At 37.8% G+C, this 23,787-nt stretch overlaps 1 protein-coding gene across 1 annotated transcript; it reads left to right on the top strand.

Moving 5' to 3' along the window:
- The first annotated feature begins 315 nt into the window (after nucleotides 1-315).
- LOC129226201 (uncharacterized) lies at nucleotides 316-22,589 on the top strand. Its single transcript, XM_054860800.1, has 9 exons — nucleotides 316-418; nucleotides 2,433-2,689; nucleotides 5,211-5,423; nucleotides 7,466-7,591; nucleotides 11,865-12,039; nucleotides 15,721-15,839; nucleotides 16,692-16,795; nucleotides 20,143-20,358; nucleotides 22,505-22,589. Exons 1-9 carry the CDS (start codon nucleotides 316-318, stop codon nucleotides 22,587-22,589), a joined length of 1,398 nt encoding a protein of 465 aa, XP_054716775.1.
- Nucleotides 22,590-23,787: the final 1,198 nt, after the last annotated feature.

Below are 23,787 nucleotides of genomic sequence, written 5' to 3'. Positions count from 1 at the left end.
TCCGTGGTGGGTCAGCTTAATTGAGAGAGGGTCATAAATGTGTTATAACCTACGTATCGGTGGAACAGCCTAATGAAAGTAGAACATACGTGTTATAACCTATGTATCGGTGATGGGACAGCCTAACGAAAGTGGGACATGCGTATTATAACCTATGGCTCAATCATGTGAAAAAAAATTATAACAGAAAATCTGACCTATCTTTGAGATCTTAAGCTAATCAACGAGTGAAAAGTATCTTTTTTTTTTTCTAACTCGCATTCAAAGTTTTTACTAACTTTTCTTTTCTCCACCTCAGAAACCCTGGAGTGAGTGATGGGGAGCAGCAGCCAGCAGCAGCACTACAGAGACCCCGTCTCCACCGTCGGATCCGAGAATGACACAGAACGAGAGCAGGACGCCACCGTCACGGAAACCAGTGAGTTCCTCTTTCCGATCAACTGAGTACATCTCAGTTGATTAAACCCGTTTGGTTGCAAAATAATTAATTTGATATTCAGTAAATTACCGCCCATTAGCCAGGGCTAAAGCAAAAATACGTGAAATACACCGCCAGCTCAGTCATTTCCAGCCGAGGACTGCAGTTTCGTGCTTATTAGCACTCATCAGCCCGGCATAGGAAAGTGACTGAGCTGGAGATGGAAAACCTTGCAGTCCTCGGCTGGAAATGACTGAGCTGGCGGTGTATTTCACGTATTTCTGCTTTAGCCCTGGCTAATGGGCGGTAATTTCCTGAATATACCTTGCCTCGCGTTCAATCTTCGAGTTGAACCGAACCATTGCTTCGGTCACTCGTCTGGTCTGCTAATTCCATATTAGCTACCAGTTTGTTTCGCACTCTTGACTTCCTTAAGAGGTTTTCCATCTCCAGCTGAGTCACTTTCCTATGCCGGGTTGATGAGTGTTAATAAGCACGAAATTGCAGTCCTCGGCTGGAAATGACTGAGCTGGCGGTGTATTTCACGTAATTAATTTGATGTTAAGCGGATAATTTTCGTTTAGTAGAAAAATCTAATCTTTTCCCAACTGAGAACACAAACTGTTATAGCGTGTGTATTTATTATTGAAAAAGATGACCAGCCGTAAACATTATAAAAACCTTACTTAAGCGCACACCACATCGATAACAATACTGTCCACCTCTGAGAAGTTGAGCAATAGCCTTGAACAAGGAAGAGCAATCAGTAAGAAGAGAAATTGTTAGGCCCAGAGTTGGGCTACCATTGCAACCATTTTCATGGCGAGCGTCATGGCGTTGCTACTGAATTATATTGTTCGCCAAATGGGCAATAACACTGTACACTAAATCCGCAAGCTCTTAAGTCGTTTTTCCTCACCCCTTTTTCAACAAATGGAACAGTTTAATCGGTCGGGCAGCGGAGCTTAACTTACCAGAGGTAGACAGTACATGTTTCTCAGCACGCATTGCAACCTAAAGCTTGACTACAGAGAGATGGCGGGTGACCTGGAAGCGAAAATGGACAACTTCATATTACAATAGGAAGAATCCACGAGAACGCGCAAACAGTAAAGTCTCGCGTTCTCATTGATCCAACCCGTTGCAAAATGAAGTGGTCCTCTTCCGCATCGAGTTCAGGCGCCATCACACCGTGATCAAACTTAACAACGCACGAGTGCCAATCAGTGACCATTGCCGTTAGTATTGAAGTAGAAGTGCATATTCTTGGGATACAACATCTCCTACCCCCTTAAGATGCAAAGTCCTAAACTTTGCTGAAGATTTTTCTTTTTTTTTTTATCCTCACTCGCGGCGAACAGGCGAGGAACTAACTTCAGCTAGGCACTCTTCAGCCAGTCAGTGGACTGTAACTCTAGAAGCTGCCCCTTGGCTTTGCGATTCTCAGATCACAGGCATTGGAGCCTGAAGGGGGTCAACTCTGCCGTGCTCTTTCATCATTTTTTCTTGAAGAATTTTCATGTTGGACATTGTCAGAGGGGAGGGGGGATATATCGATCACGCAATTGGTCAAAATGTCACTCGGCCAATGCACCAGCAGAAAGTTGCAATGTACAGTACACATTCTCTCCCCCGTGAAATCCCAAAACCCACCTGTCTCCCTCTCCATAATTTCTTAAAAAAACACTTCCCCCTCTTGAGAACCTCCCCTGAACAGTAGATTCCGGCTTCACAGGGGTGCGAATCACGTCTAGCCGAGGCCTAATTTTTACACCCAGCAGAATTTTGGCTGGCGAAACCCCATGTGCGGCTAAGGATGCCCGTCTAAAGTTCATCAGAATTCAAGATAGCCTAAAAGATTCCCTAACCTAGTCTTTATAAATTGCCTTTAAATTTACGACTGTGTTTGAACGATGTGCTTCAAAACCCCGCAGTTCTATTATAGACACCCCGTATGGCACCCAATGACTTTGTCTTGTTCCCGCATTGACGACCCTTCTATTCTCTGTTCCAGGCGCCCCCTGGCTTCCCGAGCGCGACTCGCCCGGCGCCCCCGCCCTCCACGCCCAGCTGGGCTGGCTGTGGGAGGTGCATGGGCACGGTCTGGCCTCCCTGTTCGCAGTGCTCGCCCTGCTCAGCCTGTTCACGGCACTGCGCCTGCGCGCGCAGCTCTCCGCCAGGCCCCACCTCTCCAGCCTCTGCGTCTTCCTGGGTCTGATGGCTGGCTGCAGACTGGTCGTCCTATTCGTAGATCCCTACGGAGCCAAACAAGTAAGAACACGTACAGCATACTATTTATCTGTATAAACGGTTTTCTGTAGTATTGTGTGGGACCGTGGTGGCCTAATCGGTAGGGAGTCGAACTTGTGATCGGAGGGTTCCGGTTCGATCCTCGCTGGTCGAAGATCCACCGTCATCATTAATGGTGACTGGGAGACGTTAAATATGCTTATGGTCACAAAGCCCTCCAAGTAAAACGATAACTCTGCGGGTGCTGAACCAGGGATTGCTCGGTTTCTGTTCTGGTTCAAAAACCAGAGCTGTCTTCAGGGTCCTATCCAACTGGTTAAGCCACCAATAGTGTTAGGTGAGCGGAACTTTGGAGTGAAAAGTAGTATTGTGTGGCTCGACATACATGGCGGGGCAGTAAACTGGACTGGGAAATCAATACTCCCACAGTGTGCTCCTTATTAGGAGGAAGTTTGGCTTGAATTTTCAGTTGAAATTTATCTCGTCAACGCTCGTTTAAAGCAAACCATGCTTATTTTGTTTGTAACCGGTTTTGTGCTATACACGTCAATGGCCGACCAACATCAATCTTGATCTGGACTATATACATGATGTACATATAACAGTATTTACCAACCAAATTGTATGTAACATTCAGCTGCACATATTTAACATAAGCCGGATATTTATAAAACAGTTCTACAATATATTCGGTGGTATATATCTCAAGAGTACTTATAAATCAGTCATAGAAGCATTCAACAATATATGTTACCGATTTAAGAAATCGGTTTACATCATAGAGTTCTTATAAACACTAGAGCGCTTGCTTCTTCATCTGCAAGGTGGAAACTGTCTGTCAACATGCATTAGTGGTCAATTAAGAGGGAGAATTCTAGAATTTGGGACCTTTCTCGTCACATCATGGTGAAGTTAAATATCTTAACTGAAGTTCAAGCACTTGACCGAAAGTTAGACTTTTCAAAAATAGTAGTAAAAACCGCTTCCATGCATACAGTTAAAAAAAAAAAAAAACCTAGCATGATTTCGCTACAAAAACTTGTAAGCACCGTATGCTGAAACAGTTTTTATTTTTAATATCACAGCCATACATGATTTCAAAGTCAAAACTAAGTGTAGGGTCTCTATAAATAGTGTTGTGTGTGTGAACACGCCATTTTCCTTTATGGTGTGCGACTTCCAAAATGTACAACATGGGATTACTACCGCATCGAGTTCCGTCCATTTTTGAGTGAACAGATAAATCGATGAGTACCAAAATGAAAGTGGTAGCCCATTTTTAACAACTTCCTCCACTTCAGGTACAAATATTTTTACTTATTGCCTAATTCTGTTTTCATGCCAAGCGAGGCAGGACTCCCGCACTAGTACGGCGTCTTTTTCATACGAATGACGAGCTACAATGCAATTGTAGAAAACAACGCATAGATGGCGCTAATTCTACTGCTTCCCCCCTTGGGAAAGATAAGGGGTTTTGTTTCTTCGGTTTTAGAAGTATTGAGGCAGGTGAGCTCTGTTTATAAGTTCCGGAGTATTGAGCCCGGATTTTGTAACATGTTTTGAAGGTTATCCACCTAATAATAGGATGATTGTACATAGTGTATTGTAGCGAAGATGAAAAGAATAATTAAAAGTTTAGAAGTGTGCTTATTGCTGATATGCCGCCCAGGGCAAAATTAACAGCAATGTTTTAGAAAAAAAGGCTCCTGGATTTACCCTATACCAAATGCTACGGATTTAAACTGCATTATGAATTTCTGAAAATTGATTTGTGTTTAAGAGTTCATTTACTAGTCAAACTATTCTGCCTGACATAAACAGTTTGTAAACTATAAACCCTCAGTATAGGGTAACGGCACCTGTAACAGACAGTGATAAATTTGGATTGAAATAACAAGAATTTTTGGCGGGTAAAACTGATCTTGCTGTGACTCATGAACATGGTGCAACCATCTAGTGTTATCAGAGTGAATTTTATGGGCCAGTTGGTATTTACAAGGCAGTGGTGGAAGGTTATGAGCAGACACCACGAAATCGGCTGGTGTTTCATGTTCATTTGAATTTAATGAAGCTTCAGTTCTAAAAATAAAGTACTTTTGCACATTTTGAAAAGAAAAAAGGAATTTTGTCCATTTTACTCATCTTTTAATCCGCCTATATGTTGCTGGGTGTCAACAAATTTTTCGGTGTCTGTGACTGGAGTTGGGCTTTTTATCGAAATTAAGCAAATAAAAATAGAATTAACTAATTCAGAGGATACAGAAGCAGAGAAAGGTTGGATGAGATGTTGTTGCATGAGAAATTAATAGTTAAAAATGTCTAGATACATTAAAAGGTTCAGAAAATTGAGTTAATCTGAAAGCGATGTCTTAAGCATGTCTGTTACTGGTGCCGTTACACTATGTGGTATAAATCCGCCTTCTTTATATCCCGGATGTACAGTATTCAAAAATGTGCAGAAAAAATAGTTCTAAATTGCTATTCAACAGTATACTTAGCTGTAAATGACTTCCATCGTATTTCGGGATGTTCTCCTTTCCAGAGCCTGCCTCCAGTACTGCTAAGAGTGCTCTGGGACTTGGGCTACCCCTGCCTAGTGTCCGGCTTCGCACTGTTACAGCTGGCCCTGGTTCGGGCGACCCGACTCAAGATGACCCGGATGGATGATGAGAGCCTGGTCTCCATAGTCATCACCCTGCATTTCTGCTTGGTCATCACGGCCGGAGTTCTCGCCGCCATTCAGCACTCTTTACGGGTAAGTAAGTCCATGGACTTGCTTGATTTTCTTCGTGGTTAATCCCCTTAGCATACTCACTTACAATTACGATAACTCAACAATAACATCAACGGTCATACAATGACTTGCAGGAGACGTTATTCATTTTATGTGCCATTGCAGCCTTTGGTGTCTCCATATAGAAGCTTCCTTTTCAATGCAACAATTGCCCCATAAACCGAGTATTTGCAATAAAAAGTTGGGTTTACCATTAAGTAAATATTCAGTGCTTGGGTGAGTTCTTCAAAAGTAGGCCATGTGCCAAAATTTCCAATCAAGCAGTTAGCAAATGTAGAACGTAGCACACTTTTAGTGGCGGGCAACTGTTTTAGAATGTACCAATGTCAATCTCTCAATAACCAGTCACAGATCACTATTTTTTCTCTTTTTTTTCGGCGCTGTAAGCCATTCAGAAGGGCAAGTGCCACTTAAGTCAAAAAATCATCCAATCCATCAACAAAGTCATTGAAACCAAAACATCTTGCACGTTACAATGGATAATCATGTAAATATCCTTGGTAATGAAAAAGCCGATGAACTTGCCAAGGAGTCTAGATCCTAACCCCAATCATCGAACCTCACTTTAGTTGATGCCAATGCTGTGGCGAGCCGTAAATTTATCATCAATAATTTTAAATCTTCTATTCCAATTCTGAACTGTAATCGCACAATAACATCAATAATAACCAGGTTTCGAACAAAGCAAGTAAAGGGCATGAAACTATCAAGTGACGCACTAAGAAGTTACTCAATTCACTACCCACACTGTCCCGACTTTCAACTATCTCCTCAGCATATCTTCGGCAGCCCAGCAATTCAGGCCAGGCTTCTCAAGATGAGCCTGGATGACCCAAATGATATGATTTTTTCAGAAAAGGCTGTGGAGGTCGCCGAGGCTGTCTTCGACAGCTTCGGTGTAATCTAATGCTTTTCTTTGCATACCATGAACAAGACAACAATATAGAAGTATTTTCTTTTGTCATTCTAATAAATGAATGTAAATGCATAAAATAATGTAGAAAGTCAGAATTTCTGCATGAAAAAAAAAAGGTTTCTTAACATTTCTTTCAAAGGTTTCAGTTACGCTTCTTGTAAGTTCAGCGGGCAGCAGTGGATTTCAGGACCTAGTTTGCTAGCTATTGCGTAAAATGAAACGATAGGATAAACGTAGCTGTTAGCATTAAAGCCAACAGAAATATCTATTAGGCAATAACCATGACAGTGATGCCTCCGTCACAAAAACGAGAATTAGGTTTAGTTTTGTAATATAAAAAACTCCTATGTTTCAATCTCCACCAAAACGAACGCGTACAAATTTGAAGAGGATAGCTTTCGGAAAAGCTCCTGATCTAGATTGATGAAACTTCAGCTCAACTACCTCTTAACCATCATCATGAGCGTCCTTAAGGGGGGGAGAGGGGGCTCGAGCCTCCTTTAGACATTAGTGCTGCCCATTTGCTAAATAAATTTTTAGCATAATATTTATTTCAACATAATCCATTTATGAATGACTGTAAAAAAATTCTTCGCTTCAAAGTTTTAATAATTTTGTTCTGCACTTAATTTACTTTCAGAGTAGTAACAAAGTGTTTTACATAACAGGTTACTATATATCTTCTAATGAAAATGAAATTAAGAATCCCTTTTACCTTGGAGTTGGAAAATCTCTAACTGTCTTTAATCATCAAAAAAGGCCCAACATTATAATAAAGACAACAGTGGTTTAAAATCCCCACTAGAATAAGAACAATATTCCCTAAAAATACCCATTAAAAGGACAACAAATCCGAAAAACCCTCACCGGAATCCGACAAGAAAGGAGATGAAAATTTAAAAAAAAAAAGGTAAATCCTGAAATTTGCAATTTTGAAAAATTTAACCCCTCTTCTCCCCCGTCTAAAACTATCCAAATAAGCGTTCATTTATCTGCAATTTAAAATGTCTGTCACATAATTTCACCATCCTATTAGTGTAACCTTCATGAATTTCATATTTCTCATGACATTCCGTTGTGTGCGCAGATCATCTGGCTGATCGTCCAGGTGTGTTTCCTGGTTTGGGGTGGCTTCCTCTGTCTGTCCTCCTTCCTGGACTGCCTCCGTGTCCTCCGATCCATCGTCAAGGTGCCCCGAAGAGTCCTCACTCAGGTAAAAAGAAAGGTAACCCCTTTTTTTACATGTGTGGCCGCCTCGCTTCCTTGGTTCACCCTTTTTTTTACATTATAAAACATTTAGTGGTATTTAGCAGTAAGTTACCGCCCCTAAGCCAGGGCTAAGGCAGAACTGCACTCAATGTACCGACAGCCCCATTACCACATCTAGAGACTGCAATTTTGTTCTTGTTATATACTCATCCTTCTGGAATGATGAACAACCGAGCTGGAGGCAGGTGTCATCACATTGAAACTGAGAGCACCAACTAACTGGGAGATCAAGTAAATTAATCAACGAGAATCCACATCCATGCTGTGGTTCAACTCGTAAACTGAAGGCAAAGAACCACAAAAGGAATGACATCTGCCTCCAGCTCGGTTATTCAAAAATAAGTCCATAACAAGGATGAAACTGCAGTCCCTGGAATTGTGGAATAGTGAATAACCGAGCTGGAGGCAGATGTCATCACATTGAAATTGAGAGCGCTAACAAACTAGTGGATCAAGTAAATTAATCTCAACAATGAGAGTCCGCAGCCATGCTGTGGTTCAACTCGTAAATTGAAGGCAAAGAACTACCAAAGCAATGACATCTGCCTCCAGCTCGGTTATTCACTACTCCACAAATCCAGACACTGCAGTTTCATCCTTGTTATGGACTCATTTGTGAATAACCGAGCTGGGAGGCAGATGTCATTGTTCTGGTCGTGCTTTGCCTTCAACTCACAAGTTGAACCGCACCATAGCTGCGGACTCTCGTTGGTGAGATAAATTTATTTTATCTATGCCAGTTTGCTGGCACTCTCAGTTTCAATGTGTGATGACACTTGCCTCCAATTCAGTTAATCACTACCCCAGACTGGCGAATCCATAATAAGGACGGAACTGCAGTCTCTGGACGGGATAACCGGGCTGTCGATATATCGCATTTATTTATTGGTATTATTGCACCAACCAATAATGCCAATTCGCTAGCTACAGAGAATTATTTTTGAAATTTACTACATTTTGGGAAAACATTCGCAAGTAGCTATAGTAAAATAAGCACCTTTCTGTTATGTCAGCATAATGGCACCATTTCTCTGGTCTATCATACCACTAAAACTTTTCTTATTGCTGCTGGTACTCGAACACGAGACATAAGGCGCTGACTGCAAATCAGATAGAAAAGACAACATCATTTCAACAAGTTAGAGGTTGCCGTTAAATCTGTATCGTAGTTAGAGCAGCAGACAAAGATATGGGTGGCATAAATTATTGGTAAAAGCAGCATGAGCTTGAATTTTAAGTATTGGTGGAATAAGATAATTTGCACGGTAAATGAGCTTTTTAGCCTACTTTCCCAGTAAAAGTCAGAAAAAGAAGAAAAAAGCATGAAAGAAGGCTTAATGCATCTTAAAAATATCGCAAAAAACAAAAAACAAAAAAAAATTTGAATTTTTGGCATCTTGAATTCAAATTATGTTTTTCGCAATCACGAGCATGTGTGTTTGTGTAGGCGCATGTGTGTGGGTGCGTGGGTGCGTAAGTGTATGTATGCATGTGTGTGAGTGAGTGTTGTGTACGTGCGTGTGCGTGTAGGTGTTCGTGTGTGTGTGTGTGTAGGCGTTCGTGTGTGTGTCTGTGTAGGCGTTCGTGTGTGTGTGTAGGCGTTCGTGTGTGTATGTAGGCGTTCGTGTGTGTGTGTAGGCGTTCGTGTGTGTGTGTGTGTGTGTGTGTGTGTAGGCGTTCGTGTGTGTGGGACATGGACGCCACCGCCCAGCAAAAGTGGATTTCGGGGGACAGTGCTCAGGACCAGCCGCGCCGCCGCAGGTGGGCGGTGGTGCTGCAGGCTTGGTCCAAGCTGAAAAAGGCACGGACGCCAAAAACGCTCAAGTGAGAACAATAAGCAATCGTGATTGCTCAAAAAAAGTCAAAAATAAATAAAATAATTAAATAAATATTGAAAAATTAAAAATTTGAAAGTAGGGTAGTGAGATGGGGAAAAATGTCTGTCGGTCTGTATGTCTGTCTGTCCCCCCCTAATAACTTTTGAATGAATAGTCCGATTCGAACAAACTTTTTTTTGTTCGAAAGATCTCGGCGAGGACACCTCATTCCCATATTTCACTTTTTAATTTGAACTATCTTTTGTTCAATTTTGAACAGTTTAAAAAAACTTAACATTAGCGCCTACGGGGAAATTCAAGGCAATTCCGAACTGTGAGGCGAATTTGCTTCAAACAAACTTTGTAGGAAAAAGCTTTTGATGAAAAACTTGTATATAAAATATCTTTTTGATTTGAACAATTTTTCGTTCAATTTTGAACAGTTCAAATCCCTTAACATTAGCGCCTACGGGGAAACTGAAAGTCAATGTAGATTCCGTACTTGAAGACGGATTTTTTTCAAACAATTTTTGTTGGAAATAGTTCTTGACGCCAAACTACAGACTTCGACCCCGAGAATTTAGGGGCACTTGACTCCGACTCCGACTCCTATGCCCGAAAATTAATCGGACTCCTACTCTCCGACTTCGACTCTGATTTCGTAGCTTTGGCAAAAATTATACACGGAGGACAAATGACTTACTCCGATTCTTAGATATTCGACTCCGACTCCTTTACCCCAAAATGAGATTGACTCCGACTCCGACTCCGCAACTATGGTTTTGACTGTGAAATAATTATTGTTGATTTGACTTGTTTTTATTTTTACGCTGAAGTTTTAATTTAGGTATTCAGTTTTCGGCGAATAAACTCGAAGTCATTTATGTTTCTACATAAAGATATGCAGGTATTCGCAGACGATTTTTTTTTTTTTTTTTTTTTTTTTTGACAATGAAAATTATTTTTTTAAGTTGACATTTTATTGTTTTTATTTATTTTGGTAAGTGCATTAATTCATTTAAAAAATTGTTTTTGGCAACAGGGGAAAAAGAAACGATTTTTTTTTTTTTTTGATGTGATGTATTTATTTTAATGATCTTATTAATTTTAATTATTAGTTTTTCGTTTTGAAAGCTGTTAAAGATTTTTTTAATGGAAAAAAGTGTATTAGTTGCTTTGTTTAAAAGTTGCTGCTATTTTTTTTTCGCATTTAATTTTTTTAGATGAGTGAGGAATATTTTATTCCTAGAAATCAGCTTAAAGTATTTTAAAAATATGTTTGAAAAAATTTGCGATTTTAGCTATTTTTGAGAATATTGAGCAGGTACTAGAAAGTAGTATGGGTATACGGGAACGTAGGCTCGTCTAGTTCTAGACAGAACTTCTTGTTTTATAGTGCACCTCGACCCGTCTTCAGAGAAAGACAAAAAATTTTGTAAGTAATCCTACTCTCAAGTATTTTATAGTTATACTAGCTGCGTTGTCCGGCTTTGCCCGGTCCACCTTGAAAATAGAAATTGTGTCAAGTGACGTATATTCAACAATCAGACGTAAAAAATAAATTAAAAAATACATCATGATTTACCTTCCAAACAATGACGACAGGTATTAAAATACTTTTAAGAAATTAAATCCAGAAAGATGGATTTAAAATGCGTAACCATGCAAACACAAAATAAAATAAGTTTAAGAAATTAAAATGCGAAAGAAAATGGTTCAAAATTTGAATGGCATCGAGATTTCTTAAACTTGATTTAAAAAGGCTTATAACTTTTTTCCTTTCGAGATAAAAGCTTATTTTTACGACCATAGGTCGAGTTAGATCTGGAGTAAAAAATGTCGCTTTTTCCAATGGCGTCAAAAAGAAAACTGTGGGAAAATTCCTTCACTTTTCATTGATTTATTTAACGAAGAAAGTAGTGCCTAAATTTCAGCTAAGCCTAAAAAAATTCGAGCTAAAAACGCAAATAACTCCCGCCATAAGTAAGTTAGAGCATTGAAACAAACTGCGTAGAACGTGGAAAATGCTACCCTTTCTAACGATATGTAATATTAGTATGTGCAAGTCATTTTTCAATACCATATTTGAGAATTTGTGTGAAAATTGGACGTAAATTGGAATTAAAAAAAAAGAACTATTCATCGAATTTTATTCGAACTGGTCTGCAAACCTTTTCAGGACTTAAAGGAACAAATTGTGAAAATCGGCCGGGTACTTCTCGAGTTTTTCGAGTTCAAACACACACACGCTTTTTGGGGACTTCATTTTATACTATGTAGAGAAGAGATACAGAAGTTGTTTTCTTTTGCGTACTAAAATGAAAATGTGAAGTTTTTTCAGTTGAATCATCCACGAGACCAAATGGCTGCTATTCTGATGTCAAACGTGTCTCGTTTTAGGTGGACCCTGGCTACGAGATCAATAGCATCATGCCCCAGAGCATGTTCTCGGAGACGACACCACCGCAAGAACAGCCACATGGGCATCAACCACGCATCCACATCACTGACGAGAATGACCAAACCTACAGCTACGCCAGCGAAGGGTCATTGGGACCTAACAAGGACCAGCAGCGTAAGATAGCCTCCTACTCTTTCACCCGACCCCCGTTTATCTGTATCCAATTTGTAAAGCTTAAAAAAAGTTATATTTACGTAACTATAAATGCGTCAGATATTTGGTTTTTATTTGAATTAATCGTACCACTCCCGCATAGAACATACAATAAAGTTAATCTGACAAACAAACATGGCGTACTTGAAACGTCGGTAACCACTGCAGCTGAATTATATAAATGAAGCAGTGAGAAGCAATGGAATGTAAGTGGACATTTTCAAGTTTTGAGTAAAACGCGTTTAAAGATAACGTCCGAGGTAGACTTTCCTCGAAAAGTTTTTCTAAATCAATATCGCCTACCAGGGCTACTAGTACCATCTCTCGCCCCAAGACAGAGGAGAAGTTCACCTACCCTGTGTACTGGTTATCTCCAAATTTTTTATTTTGCCACTTACATCCCTTTTTTTCTCACTGCCTCATCTGTCTCTCTCTCTCAATTTGACTGGCCCACCACGGATCCATAGGTTATAATACATATGTCTCACCTTCATTGCAAAGTTCATGTCTGATTAAATATTCGCTTTCTCTCGCATAGGTCGCACAAAAAATTTTACTAATCTAACAAACAACATGGCAAACTTGAAGTATCAGTCCGTCACTTCTGTAGCTGGACCATAAATGGTTAAGTGTTTACGTGAAACAATATTATATAATTCTGTTAAAAAGCATCGTTCTTTGTTGTAAAAAAAAAATAAAGTCTGATCGTTTAAGAACGTGTTTTGCTTATTTAAGAACGTGTTTTGCTTATTTGGGAACGTGTTTTGCTTATTTAAGAACGTGTTTTGCTTATTTAAGAACGTGTTTTGCTTATTTAAGAACGCGTTTTGCTTATTTAAGAACGCGTTTTGCTTATTTAAGAACGCGTTTTGCTTATTTAAGAACGTGTTTTGCTTATTTAAAAATGTGTTTTGCTTATTTAGGAAAGTGTTTTGCTTATTTAAGAACGTGTTTTGCTTATTTAAGAACGTGTTTTGCTTATTTAAAAATGTGTTTTGCTTATTTAAGAAAGTGTTTTGCTTATTTAAGAACGGGTTTTGCTCATTTAAGAACGTGTTTTGCTTATTTAAGAACGTGTTTTGCTTATTTAAGAACGTGTTTCGCTTAAAAACGTGTTCGCTTGTGGAAATTTTGAAGTTTTGAGTAAAACACTTTTAAAGATCAGACCCTAGGTAGGCTTTCATTGAAATTTTTTTCTAAATCATGCTATACAGCAGCAACTACCTGGGCTACTAGTACTATATCTTGCCCCAAGACAGAGGAGAGGTTCACCTACCATTTTTACTGGCTATCTCCAAATTTTTATATTTTGCCACTTGCATCCCTTTGCTTCTCACTTCTGACTACCTCAAATGAGTATTTGCTAGAAACGATAGAATGTAGTTTTATTACAAAGCATTATTTATTGTTGTAATAAAAGATAAGCCTGCTTACTTAAGAATGTGTTTTGTTTATTTCTCATATTATCCGGATTTTTGCTTATCCGGATTGTCTTTAGTCCCAGTTTGAGCGGATAAACGAGGTTGTTCAGTTCTTAAGGGAGACGGTGAGGGGTGGTCACGACAAAGTGACATTTACTGCCCAACCATATTTGGCATTGAAAATTTCCAAGCTAAAACATGATTCCGGACGCATGAATAATTTGCCCTCATGTCCCCATTTTCGAAGTATGAAGTCTTAAAGTCTGCCAAAATTACTAGTCAAGTCGCCAAATTCAGCGAGTTCCGGTGAGCAATGGAAGATGTCTTTCACACGCTTTGCAGATGTCCTGCCACATGCAGGAAGTAGAGTGTTTATCTTTGATTTCTTGCCAAGTCTTTAAATTTGATGCAGCTCTTAAAATTTCGGCAGTGTCTCAGTATGCTCTTGCAATTGCTACCTATTTAAACTTCTTCCATTATTGCACATATCGTGTATTTTCCTCGTGTGAGGGGTAATGGAAAAATTGTGAGGAGATTTTGAAGCGCACTTTTTCATTGCGATGTTTCTCTATTTAGAATTCGGCAAATTAGCATACCTGCAAAGCTACAAATGCGTGTTTCTGCCTGTAATCCTGTAAACCACATCTTTGCATTTTCATCTCATTGGTGGTCGAACTGATAAGAAGCAAAAATCTTTCCGTCTCCAAAAAAAAAAAAAAAAGTTTCAATATTGATGAATAAGAAGTTTGCCAAACGTACATAAACTTTATCCCATGTTTAAGAGGGAAAATACTGATTAAGACAAAAGTAACAGCTATTTGAAATATTAAAAAATATAGTTCCAGATTGATCTTCAAATTAAAACTTAAATGTCAGTAAACAAAAATGTGGAAATGAATTTCATCAGCAACTATCTCTTGTTTTAGTGCAAGATAGTTATCTATACTGGTATTTCCACCGATTTAACGCTATTTCTAAGCTATTTTTGAGAACATTTGTGATGATTTTTTATTACTTTTAATGTAATATGCAGTTAAAAATATTTCACATTCCATAAATTCGTTCTTTTCTGTACTTGTCCTGTTTAAAAATAGAATCAATTCCTCTCCCAATTTTTATTCCTTTTTACTTCCGGCTTTCAGAATGGGGTGGTTTCCTTCAGTCAAAAGTTCTACTTTTAGTCATCGAAATGGATAGAACGAGCAAAAAAATAAATAAATAAATAAATAAAATAAAATAATAATAACATGGGCCCAGGAAATACTTTTATTTTCCTAGCAGTTTTTTTTTTCAATTAATGTTTTTAAACGTCCGATTTTTCAAACAAGGCGTGGTCTTTATGACGTCACAAATGATGCTCTTTGACGCATCTTTGTACTACGTTTCCACGTTATGATAATCAAGCAGCGAATTAAAAGTGCACTCTACGCTTGCTATCAACCCTATCGTTGCCAATACACGTGAGTAAAGATGCGAATTAAATATTTAGTTCTGTGAGTGGCAACACAGAATGGCATTTCATCATTTGTAATGTCATCGATAAGAGATATAAACAATGAAAGCTCACCGATTTAAGTATTTTTTTGAGCAATCACGATTGCTTATTGCTTTCATTTGAGTGTTTTTGGCGTGCTATCATTTTTCCCACCGGCGCGGCGCCACGCTCTGCCAGCACCACCCGTCGGCCGGCCTCACGATGCTGCTCCTATAGCGAAAACCGTCTCCAGGTTGCGTCCATATCCTACACACACACGCATACATACACGCTCCAACACACACGCACACACAAACATACACAAACACCACCATACACACACATACACACAACTGCCCACACATTCATGCCTGCACACAGACACAAACACATATGCTTACACACACATACACATACCCCGCCCCCACGCACACAAACACTCACACACACAACTACCCACACACTCATGACTGCACACAGACACAAACACACATGCCTACACACATACACATACCCCCCCCCCCCCCACACACACACATACAAACACACACTCGTGATTGCGAAAAACGTAATTTGAATTCAAGATGACAAAATTCAAATTAATTTTTTTTTTAAATACTAAACTCAAACAAATCATTTAAAAAATGATCAGATCCTATGTTTTTAAGCATGCTTATACTTTTGAAATTTTGGAGACGACCCCATTGCCTTCCGTACTAGAGACCTTTTTGATTTCTTATTTCACAGGCCCTGAAGCCTTTCCTCTTCGATGTCTGCCGGGCTCCCCGACGCGATGGAAATTTCCCGAACCGAAGTCCAAGCCCACGTCCCCCAATGAAGACCCTGCGCTGATTCGCCCACTCATGGTGAGTCCATCCTCAAATGCTCCATCTGCTGTGTTTACATAAATCATTGTGTCTTTTGTAGGACACGTGACTTATTAAAATATTTAGTGTCAGCTAGAACCAGTGGCGCACACAGGAATTTTGCAAGGGGAGGGTCCAAGATCGAAAGGCTCATTCTCATATCATACCACAATACGCCGTCAAACATATTGACTTGATTTTATCGTTTCTCGAGAACGAAAAACAGTAAAAAATAAACTATTGAATAAATAATTAGCATTAATTAATGAACTATACTTAAATACATTACCAGAAAGCAAAATAATATACGCATTAACTTTTCTCATAATTAAAAAAAAAATGATTCAGCAAAGCAAATTCATCGTTGCAGAAGAACCATATGATTAAAGTTCATAAAATGTCACTTAATATTTTTAGTTATTACAAAACTAAAAACATGGTTATTAGTGTATTCATTTATAATCACCATTCTGCTTGTTATAGGCAATTTGTTGTAGGAAAAGTGCTCAATATTTTTTTAAAATCTTTTAACATCAGGATTTTATTTTTTCACTTATTAAAACTGAAATAATTGTTACCTTCTGTTTGAAATTATTTTAGGCACAAAATACATAGAATCATAATCAATCGGGGAAAAAAATCAAGACCTATGGGAGGGGTCCGGACCCCCTGGACCCCTCCCTTGTGTGCGCCACTGGCTAGAACTAATCGCGGTTCGATCCTAGCCGGTCGAAAATCAACCGCCTTCATTAATGGTGACTGGGGGCCGATTATGAATAATCGACAAAGTGGTCGATTAATCGGTGCATCCCTTCTCCAGAGCTTTAATTTCGCTTGCATTTTTATTCACAGAGTCCTATAAGCGCAGCAGAAAGCCATGTAGCACACCAAACACTGGATCCCAGCACTGTAGCAGTACTGCAACCAACAATTTCATCGCCAAGATCATCAATAAGGTAAGAGATTTTTGAGTAATTTTTAGCTTTTATGCAATGAAATTTAGTTCCAAAATTATGAACAGTGCAGTCCATGCGAATTTTTAATGATAACAACATTCAGTCACATTTTTGTTCTTCAGACAGCGACATTTCGAAGAGCGACATTTTGGCGTTGTAAAAAAAAAAATTAAGTACTCCTAGTATATTTTCGTTATATGATTATTTAGACCTGAAATGTTTAAGTTGCAGCAATAACTGCATTGAGCTCGCGTGCTGGCGAAAAAATAATAAAATTAGTTTAAAAACTAAAAAAAAAAAAAAATCACTTTTGTTGCAAAAGGAACTAAAAAGGAAAAAGTCATCTTTAGATGATAAGTATGTAAAGTAATTGAACAAACACTTTTTTTTATGTAATAAAAAAAACCGCTGGGTACTGTCTATTTACATTATTGCATGGACAACAAATGGAAGAAGTTCATGACAACTGATAAGAAGCCTCCCACGCTTTTTTGTATTATATTAAAATCAAGTGTTTCATCAATTACTTTATATGTATACTTATCACCTAAACATTATTTTTACTTTTTAATTAATTTTTCTACAAAAATGTTTTTTTTTTTTAAGTTTTTCAAACTTTTTTTTTTTTTTTTAGTTTTTTAAACTATTATTTTCTTTTTTTTTCTGTTTAGATCAACTTGTTTTACGAAACAGTATTCATTTGAACATAATTCAAAATCTTTTATATTCATGAAATTTACCCCAAAACGAGCTGATGTGTGCATCACATGACTGCCTTTTACTCCAATTTAATATTATTTCCCTGTTATTGCAATTTTAATGTGATTCTCTCTCTAACTCTCTAAATATCACCAACAACGGCCACAGGTTTTTAAAAAATAAATAAATATAAATCGCCAGGTTGGCGACAAAACTTGGCGACCAAAAGACTGACGATATATCGCCAAGTGTCCGCCGAATTATAACACCACTTGAGTTTGCATCGAAATTAACAATGAATTCCCCCCAAAAAGGTGCAAAAGATCCCTTTAGAAACACCAGAATGCAACCAAAATAGGAAATGCACAACTAGACCCCACTAGGAGTCTATGTACCAAATTTCAACTTTCTAGGACATACCATTCTTGAGTTATGCGACATACATACACACATACGCACATACATACGTACATACAGACGTCACGAAAAAACTCGTTGTAATTAACTCGGGAAACTTCAAAATGGATATTTCGGGCGTCTATACGTTCTTAGGTACATAGGTACGAGTGGTCGGGTCGGAAAAAAACTCAATATTCATTTGGGGGTGAGCAATATGGAAATTAAGGTCGATTTTTGAGTGAAAAATTTTTCGCGAATACTATACTTCCTTTTTTGTAAAAGGAAGTAAAAATCGACTAAAGTTCTAGGGCAGCATTCGAAACGCAGTCTTTCGAACTCCAAAAAGAATAATTACACTTCTTAGAGTGTAATAGTCGAGCTCTAAAAACATTCAACTGCCCCGATAAATTGCCTGTCGATTAATTGTCCAATCCAGCTAATCCATCTCAGTCATCGATGTATGCGAGCGGAAATCATATTTATATTACTACTTTGTAAATTTGAGATACATTTCAATAAAGGTATTGTTCAACAATGGCCTGATCGACAATAAATTACCAATTGAAGGCTCACCTAAATTTTGGTATGAAATTAGTTTAAAACAATTATAACTCATGTTCTAATTACATTGGAACAAATTTTGTCTGATGCAGAAAAATTTAAGGTTCTAAAAGTTATTTTTAAATAATTTTTGCAAGCATTCTTTAATATATATATATATATATATATATATATATATATATATATATATATATATATATATATATATATATATATATATATATATATATATATTTAATTTCTTCTTCACATTGTTGGATTTATGCCAAAATTATGATTAAAATTAGAATAAACTAACAATTAATTGTTAATTAATTAACATGATTATAGAATATTGCATTGTCATCGGGGCTGAGTTCGCGTGCCAAATTTCAAAAGAATCCAATCGCAAGAAGTGGGCGAAATTTGAGTTGCAAGATTACGTTACAAGATACATATATACATACATACATACATACAGGTGAAACTAATAAAAGCGTGTTAAAAAAGACAAGCTTTGCATTCTTTATTGCAACCCTACACTCGCCAACATTTATTTCAAGTTATTATAGGAGGCGTTGTTTTGTCTGACCAATGACCGCTGAAAGAAGTGAAAACAAGACCCACCCCTTTACTTGGTATATGACCTGTCCAATGAGACACCTATCTTGACCGTACAGAATTGAAATGTTGGACCTCGTTGGTTGATTTTTTAAATTACAAGATGACGTTTCAAACTCCGTTCGTTAATTTTCCTCTACGTATCTCCTCTTCCTGAAGATAGACGCTTCTGAAATAAGGCGGAGTCAAGTGCCAACTAAAGATAAATGGACTATACAAAGCCAAGAGTCATCGCATGACATATTGGCGGAGTAAACCGGCTATTCTCAGCCCTAATCCGCAAATAATCCTCCATCCTTCAAAAAGACTATGTAATCTTGCGGAAAAAACGTTAACTTAAGACAGAGACAAGTTTCAATACAGTTTGTTTCTATTTTCCTCCATGTTTCTATTCACAATAGCTGAGAATAACTGTAAATTCATCTAATAGGGAAGTTGCAACCTATGAAATGTTCATATTTTGGCTATTGGATATTGTTAATTGACCCTCAAAACTAAAAAATTCACCATCGCCGAATTTTAAAACACCGTGGTTGATTTTTAATGAATTTTTAAAAATCCACGCGCAAAAGTGCGCTCTTCTGAAACGTCACGAGCCTACGTCACGGGGCACTAATGGGCAGCCTTCCGCCGAAGATCCCTTGTTTTTGCTAGGGACATTTTGAGCGCGCTGATATTTTTATTTTTTAGAAATTCAATAATCCTTTTGAACACACTATGAAGACCGGATTCGTTAAAGCACAATCTAAATAATCTTCCTCATGTAACATCAATGATGATATTCGAATATTTCCGAGAGGATGAGAGGTTTAATGTTCCAGAAACGCGAGGAGTTAAATGCGAGGAGGTAAGCCTTTTACGTTTCGTCTTCGAAGTCGAATGCGTGACCTTCGGCTTCTCCCCTATCGGAAGAGCGCATGACGTCACTTCTTATGCCATTTGACGTCACAAGCGCTTGAACTTTAAAAATTAGTTTAAAAAAAACTACTTATCGTATCGCAAAATTTTTTTGACCTATGATGGTCATACAGGTCACTCTATCATATAAAAATAAAATTGAAAAATCGAAAACTTCTCTATTCATGCAGCCCGAGTGCCAGTGCCAGGGAGGAGGAATTTCGACGGGACTTGCGGAGACTGAAGCGCCCCAGCCACAGTCGTTTGGAACGCCAAGTACGTCGACTTTTCCTGACTTCGATTCTGGGGATGGCGCTCTGCCTGCTCGAAGCTTACCACCTGTTCGGTCCGATACCCCCTCCCTCCGCCTCAGTGGTTCCATGGTTTTGCCTCCAAAGTCTGGGAAGGTGAGTATCATATACCTTAAAGAACTAGACACCGCGAACTACATGTAATATACCGACAGCTCGGTATTGACATCAGTTTCACCTTTTCTGTGAACTCATCAGTCTGGAGTAGTGTCAATAACCAAGCTGGAGGCAAATGCTGTAGCATTGAAGCTGAGATTACCTACAAAATGGTAACTAAAATCAATTTAACACTCCAGAGGGGAACAGCAAGCAATGGTGCGGTTCAACTCGTAAAATAGAAGGTAAAAGCTTGGGTAATAATCAGTAAGTTACCGCTTTGTATTGCCTAAGCTTTTATCTTCACTTTACGAACTGAGCTGCATCAGTACTTGCGAACTCCCGCTGGTGCACTAAATTCGTTTTAGTGACCAGTTCGTTGGTAATCTCAGCTTCGATGACAGAACATGTGCCTCCAGTTCGGTTTCTGATTATCCCAGACTGATGAGTCCATAACAAGGACGAAACTGCAGTCTCGGGATGCATGTGTATTGCGTGTGGTTCTGCCTTGGCCCTGGTTTATGGACGGTAACTTACTGCTTTTTACCTTAATAATAACTGGTTTATTTTGCTATTGCTTGATTCACTTGCGAAAAAGTTCGAGTCCTTTTGCATTTGCAACCTTATGTTCTGTTAAGGATGACTTGTTTTTATGTTGAATGTTTTCAGAAGAGTTTAAAACACTCCTGCATATTTTGAGAAAAAACTGTTGGTTTTGTGAAAATTCAACCAATATATCAAAAAAAAGTGAGGAACTTTACTGCGCTCTTAAGAAAAAAAGACGCATCTACGAGTAAATAACTTAGCTTTTGGCATTGAGAAAATGTTTAAAATATTTATTACGTCCGACTTCACATAATATTTTCCCTTTTTTTAAATCTTCTAGCTATAACCATAAAGCAAAGATGTTAACAATCGTCAAAGCTTATTTTCGTATGCAATTAATTTGAATTCCGTCTAAAATGTAAAAAATTCATATGAACTAAAAAGAACTCCGTGGCTTAAGCTCCCATGCAATTTTTTACTCTGGATTTATATTTTCGTCTTTGTTGCAATGAACTATTCTGTTTAGGGCAGGTAAACAGCAGTACCTGCAGAAATGAGTTTTCGAGATATTTGAAGAAACGCGTTTTGATTCAATACTAGCAATATGAAAATGATGGAATCAGAGGGTTTTTTCTTTTTTCAGCGGAAACCAAATAAGCAAGCCTTTACAATAAAGCTAATGTGCAATAGATGACAAAAATGCAAAAATAATGCAGAATAATTCAAAAATGCAAAATAATTTTGCAGTTACTGCCCTTTACCTACCCACGGCAGTATTCAAACCAAAATTGCTCTTGGGTATAAAAAATTATTGTAACAGATCCGGTTGCGACTTCCAACTTTCTTGAAAGGAAGGCACAGTTCTTGATAAAAACACAGGAGCTTTATTTACACTATGTACAGGAGAGATCGTTAACAACTGCTAAATTAATCATCAGCAATTAAGCAAATATCACTCAACACCGTAAACTCAACGGTTACACACGTATTTACTTCCAAATACGAAAACAACACAGCGAAATGCCTCGCTATAAACAGAGCAAATAATAGGCTCTCAGTACAAATTCTCAATCGAAACTGACTTTTATCATGCGGGACGCTTTTTATAAACACCGAAAAGAGAGCTCTCAAATATTCTACAAGATTCCAAATGCTTCTCGAAAATAGTAGACCATTATTTTATTTCTTCTTTTTATTCATTCACGAATCTTATCAATGAAAAAATAGGGGGGACCATATACTTCAACCGAATGTATAGGGGCTGTATATTCATTACGGGAAACTATTTACAGGTTACGTTACTACAATAATTACTATTTACAGAATTTGTAACATTATTAATAGGTTAATCAAAATTGCTTTTGACCACAAAGTCTCAATTAAGCAAGTTAACGACTTTGTGGTTGAAGTTTTGACCACTTTCAATTTCCATCTGATATTTTAGTCCAAATTTGCTTTGAGATTAATCAAAATCACTTTTGATTAACAAAATTAATTCCTTGTCATAAGATACTATTCTGGGCAGAAGCCAATTGAGGCTTTTGAATTTTAAAAACTCTGTCAATAAATTTAATCTTACTTTTCTTTTTCTTTACCATAGGATAGTTGAATTTTCGATGGCCTACTCCATGGTTTGTATGAGCCAACAGTCCCTTACCAGCCGGTACTACTATTATCCTAGCTAGAGCAGTTGGGCGCACCACCCATCGTCACAGCCCTGGAAAAAACAAGTACAAGGAGTTTGTACTTAACAAGAAGCTAATATAAACTATCAAAACAACTTTTTTTCATTGGAAACATCTTCAAAATTTTAATCAAGATTTGTCTCATATTTTTCGAAGATATGGCCCGAAGAAATTACGAGCCGCATATAAAACACCTTTACTCAGCTAGAGACCTTGTAATAGATTTGAGATTCCTGATTGGCTATTCGACGTAGATGAGTCGGCCATGTTTTAATATGTGAACACATTTGAACAAATTTCGTTCCTCAGAAGTTCTGAACTCAGGTTTGGATGTTTTTAGCACCCCCCCCCCCCCTTGGGTAATGTCTATAAGATAGTGTTTCGAAATGAAACACAAATTAGAGCATGCAAAACAAGCTATAAAGAAATGGATGCCTTTTAACGCGATAACCAATCAGCAGTCTAAAAACTTTTTCATGGTCTCTAGCAAAGTAAAGATTGTTTATATGCTTACGGGACCGTTTTTGCCACTACAAGCCAAAGAAAATAAGTGGCAGTTTTTAATATTAGTCATAAACGGAAATGGATTTGGCTGTTTGATATATAATCAGCGAAAAAGGTTCTAAAACTCATCCCGTTGGGGACTGAAAAAAATGAGCTTGTCTAGATGCCATAAAATATAACCGAAAGAAAAGTATATTTTTTAATACTGAACTTTTTTAAGATACAAAATTTGAAAGGTAGTAAAAGTAAAAGTTTCTAGAAACGAGCTTTCATTTATAGCTATTTAAGGAGTTTGGTAAAAAATTGCACTTGTATGTATATTCGCACTGTATAAAATGAAAAGTTCTTTTTGTAATATACGATAAGTTTTATTTATAATACGTTCATAGTATGCTCCAGAGAATTGTTATCTGTAAAAGAAATATGCGAGTTTGTTTTAAATCATAAAAAGACAAAAAGGTGCTCAATAATTTTTATAAATTCATTAAAATTTTTAAATTGAAAAAGTGGATTTAGAGTTCTATACACAAAACTTTTTAAATGCTACTTTAAAAGTTTTTTACGATGAAAAAAATGAACCTTTCAAAGGGAGCGTCCTTTATACCGTATTACCTCGCGTTATCCGGCATGCCGGAAAATTCGAATTTTCCGGCATTCCGGATAATTGAGGTTTATTTTGCTACGAAACAAAAGT

The sequence above is a fragment of the Uloborus diversus genome, chromosome 7 (assembly GCF_026930045.1).
Source record: "Uloborus diversus isolate 005 chromosome 7, Udiv.v.3.1, whole genome shotgun sequence".
In the NCBI taxonomy this organism is placed as follows: Eukaryota; Metazoa; Arthropoda; class Arachnida; order Araneae; family Uloboridae; genus Uloborus; species Uloborus diversus.
The sequence above is the reverse complement of the archived record's forward strand: the minus strand, read 5'-3'. Positions and strand labels throughout refer to the sequence as shown.

Excerpts from the sequence above, each read along its gene's own strand:
- LOC129226201 (XM_054860800.1), top strand. The coding sequence starts at position 316 with ATGGGGAGCAGCAGCCAGCAGCAGCACTACAGAGACCCCGTCTCCACC. Across the intron at positions 12,040-15,720 it reads ACCTAACAAGGACCAGCAGC|GCCCTGAAGCCTTTCCTCTT; the intron begins GTAAGATAGCCT and ends CTTATTTCACAG. Across the intron at positions 20,359-22,504 it reads TGCCTCCAAAGTCTGGGAAG|GATAGTTGAATTTTCGATGG; the intron begins GTGAGTATCATA and ends TCTTTACCATAG.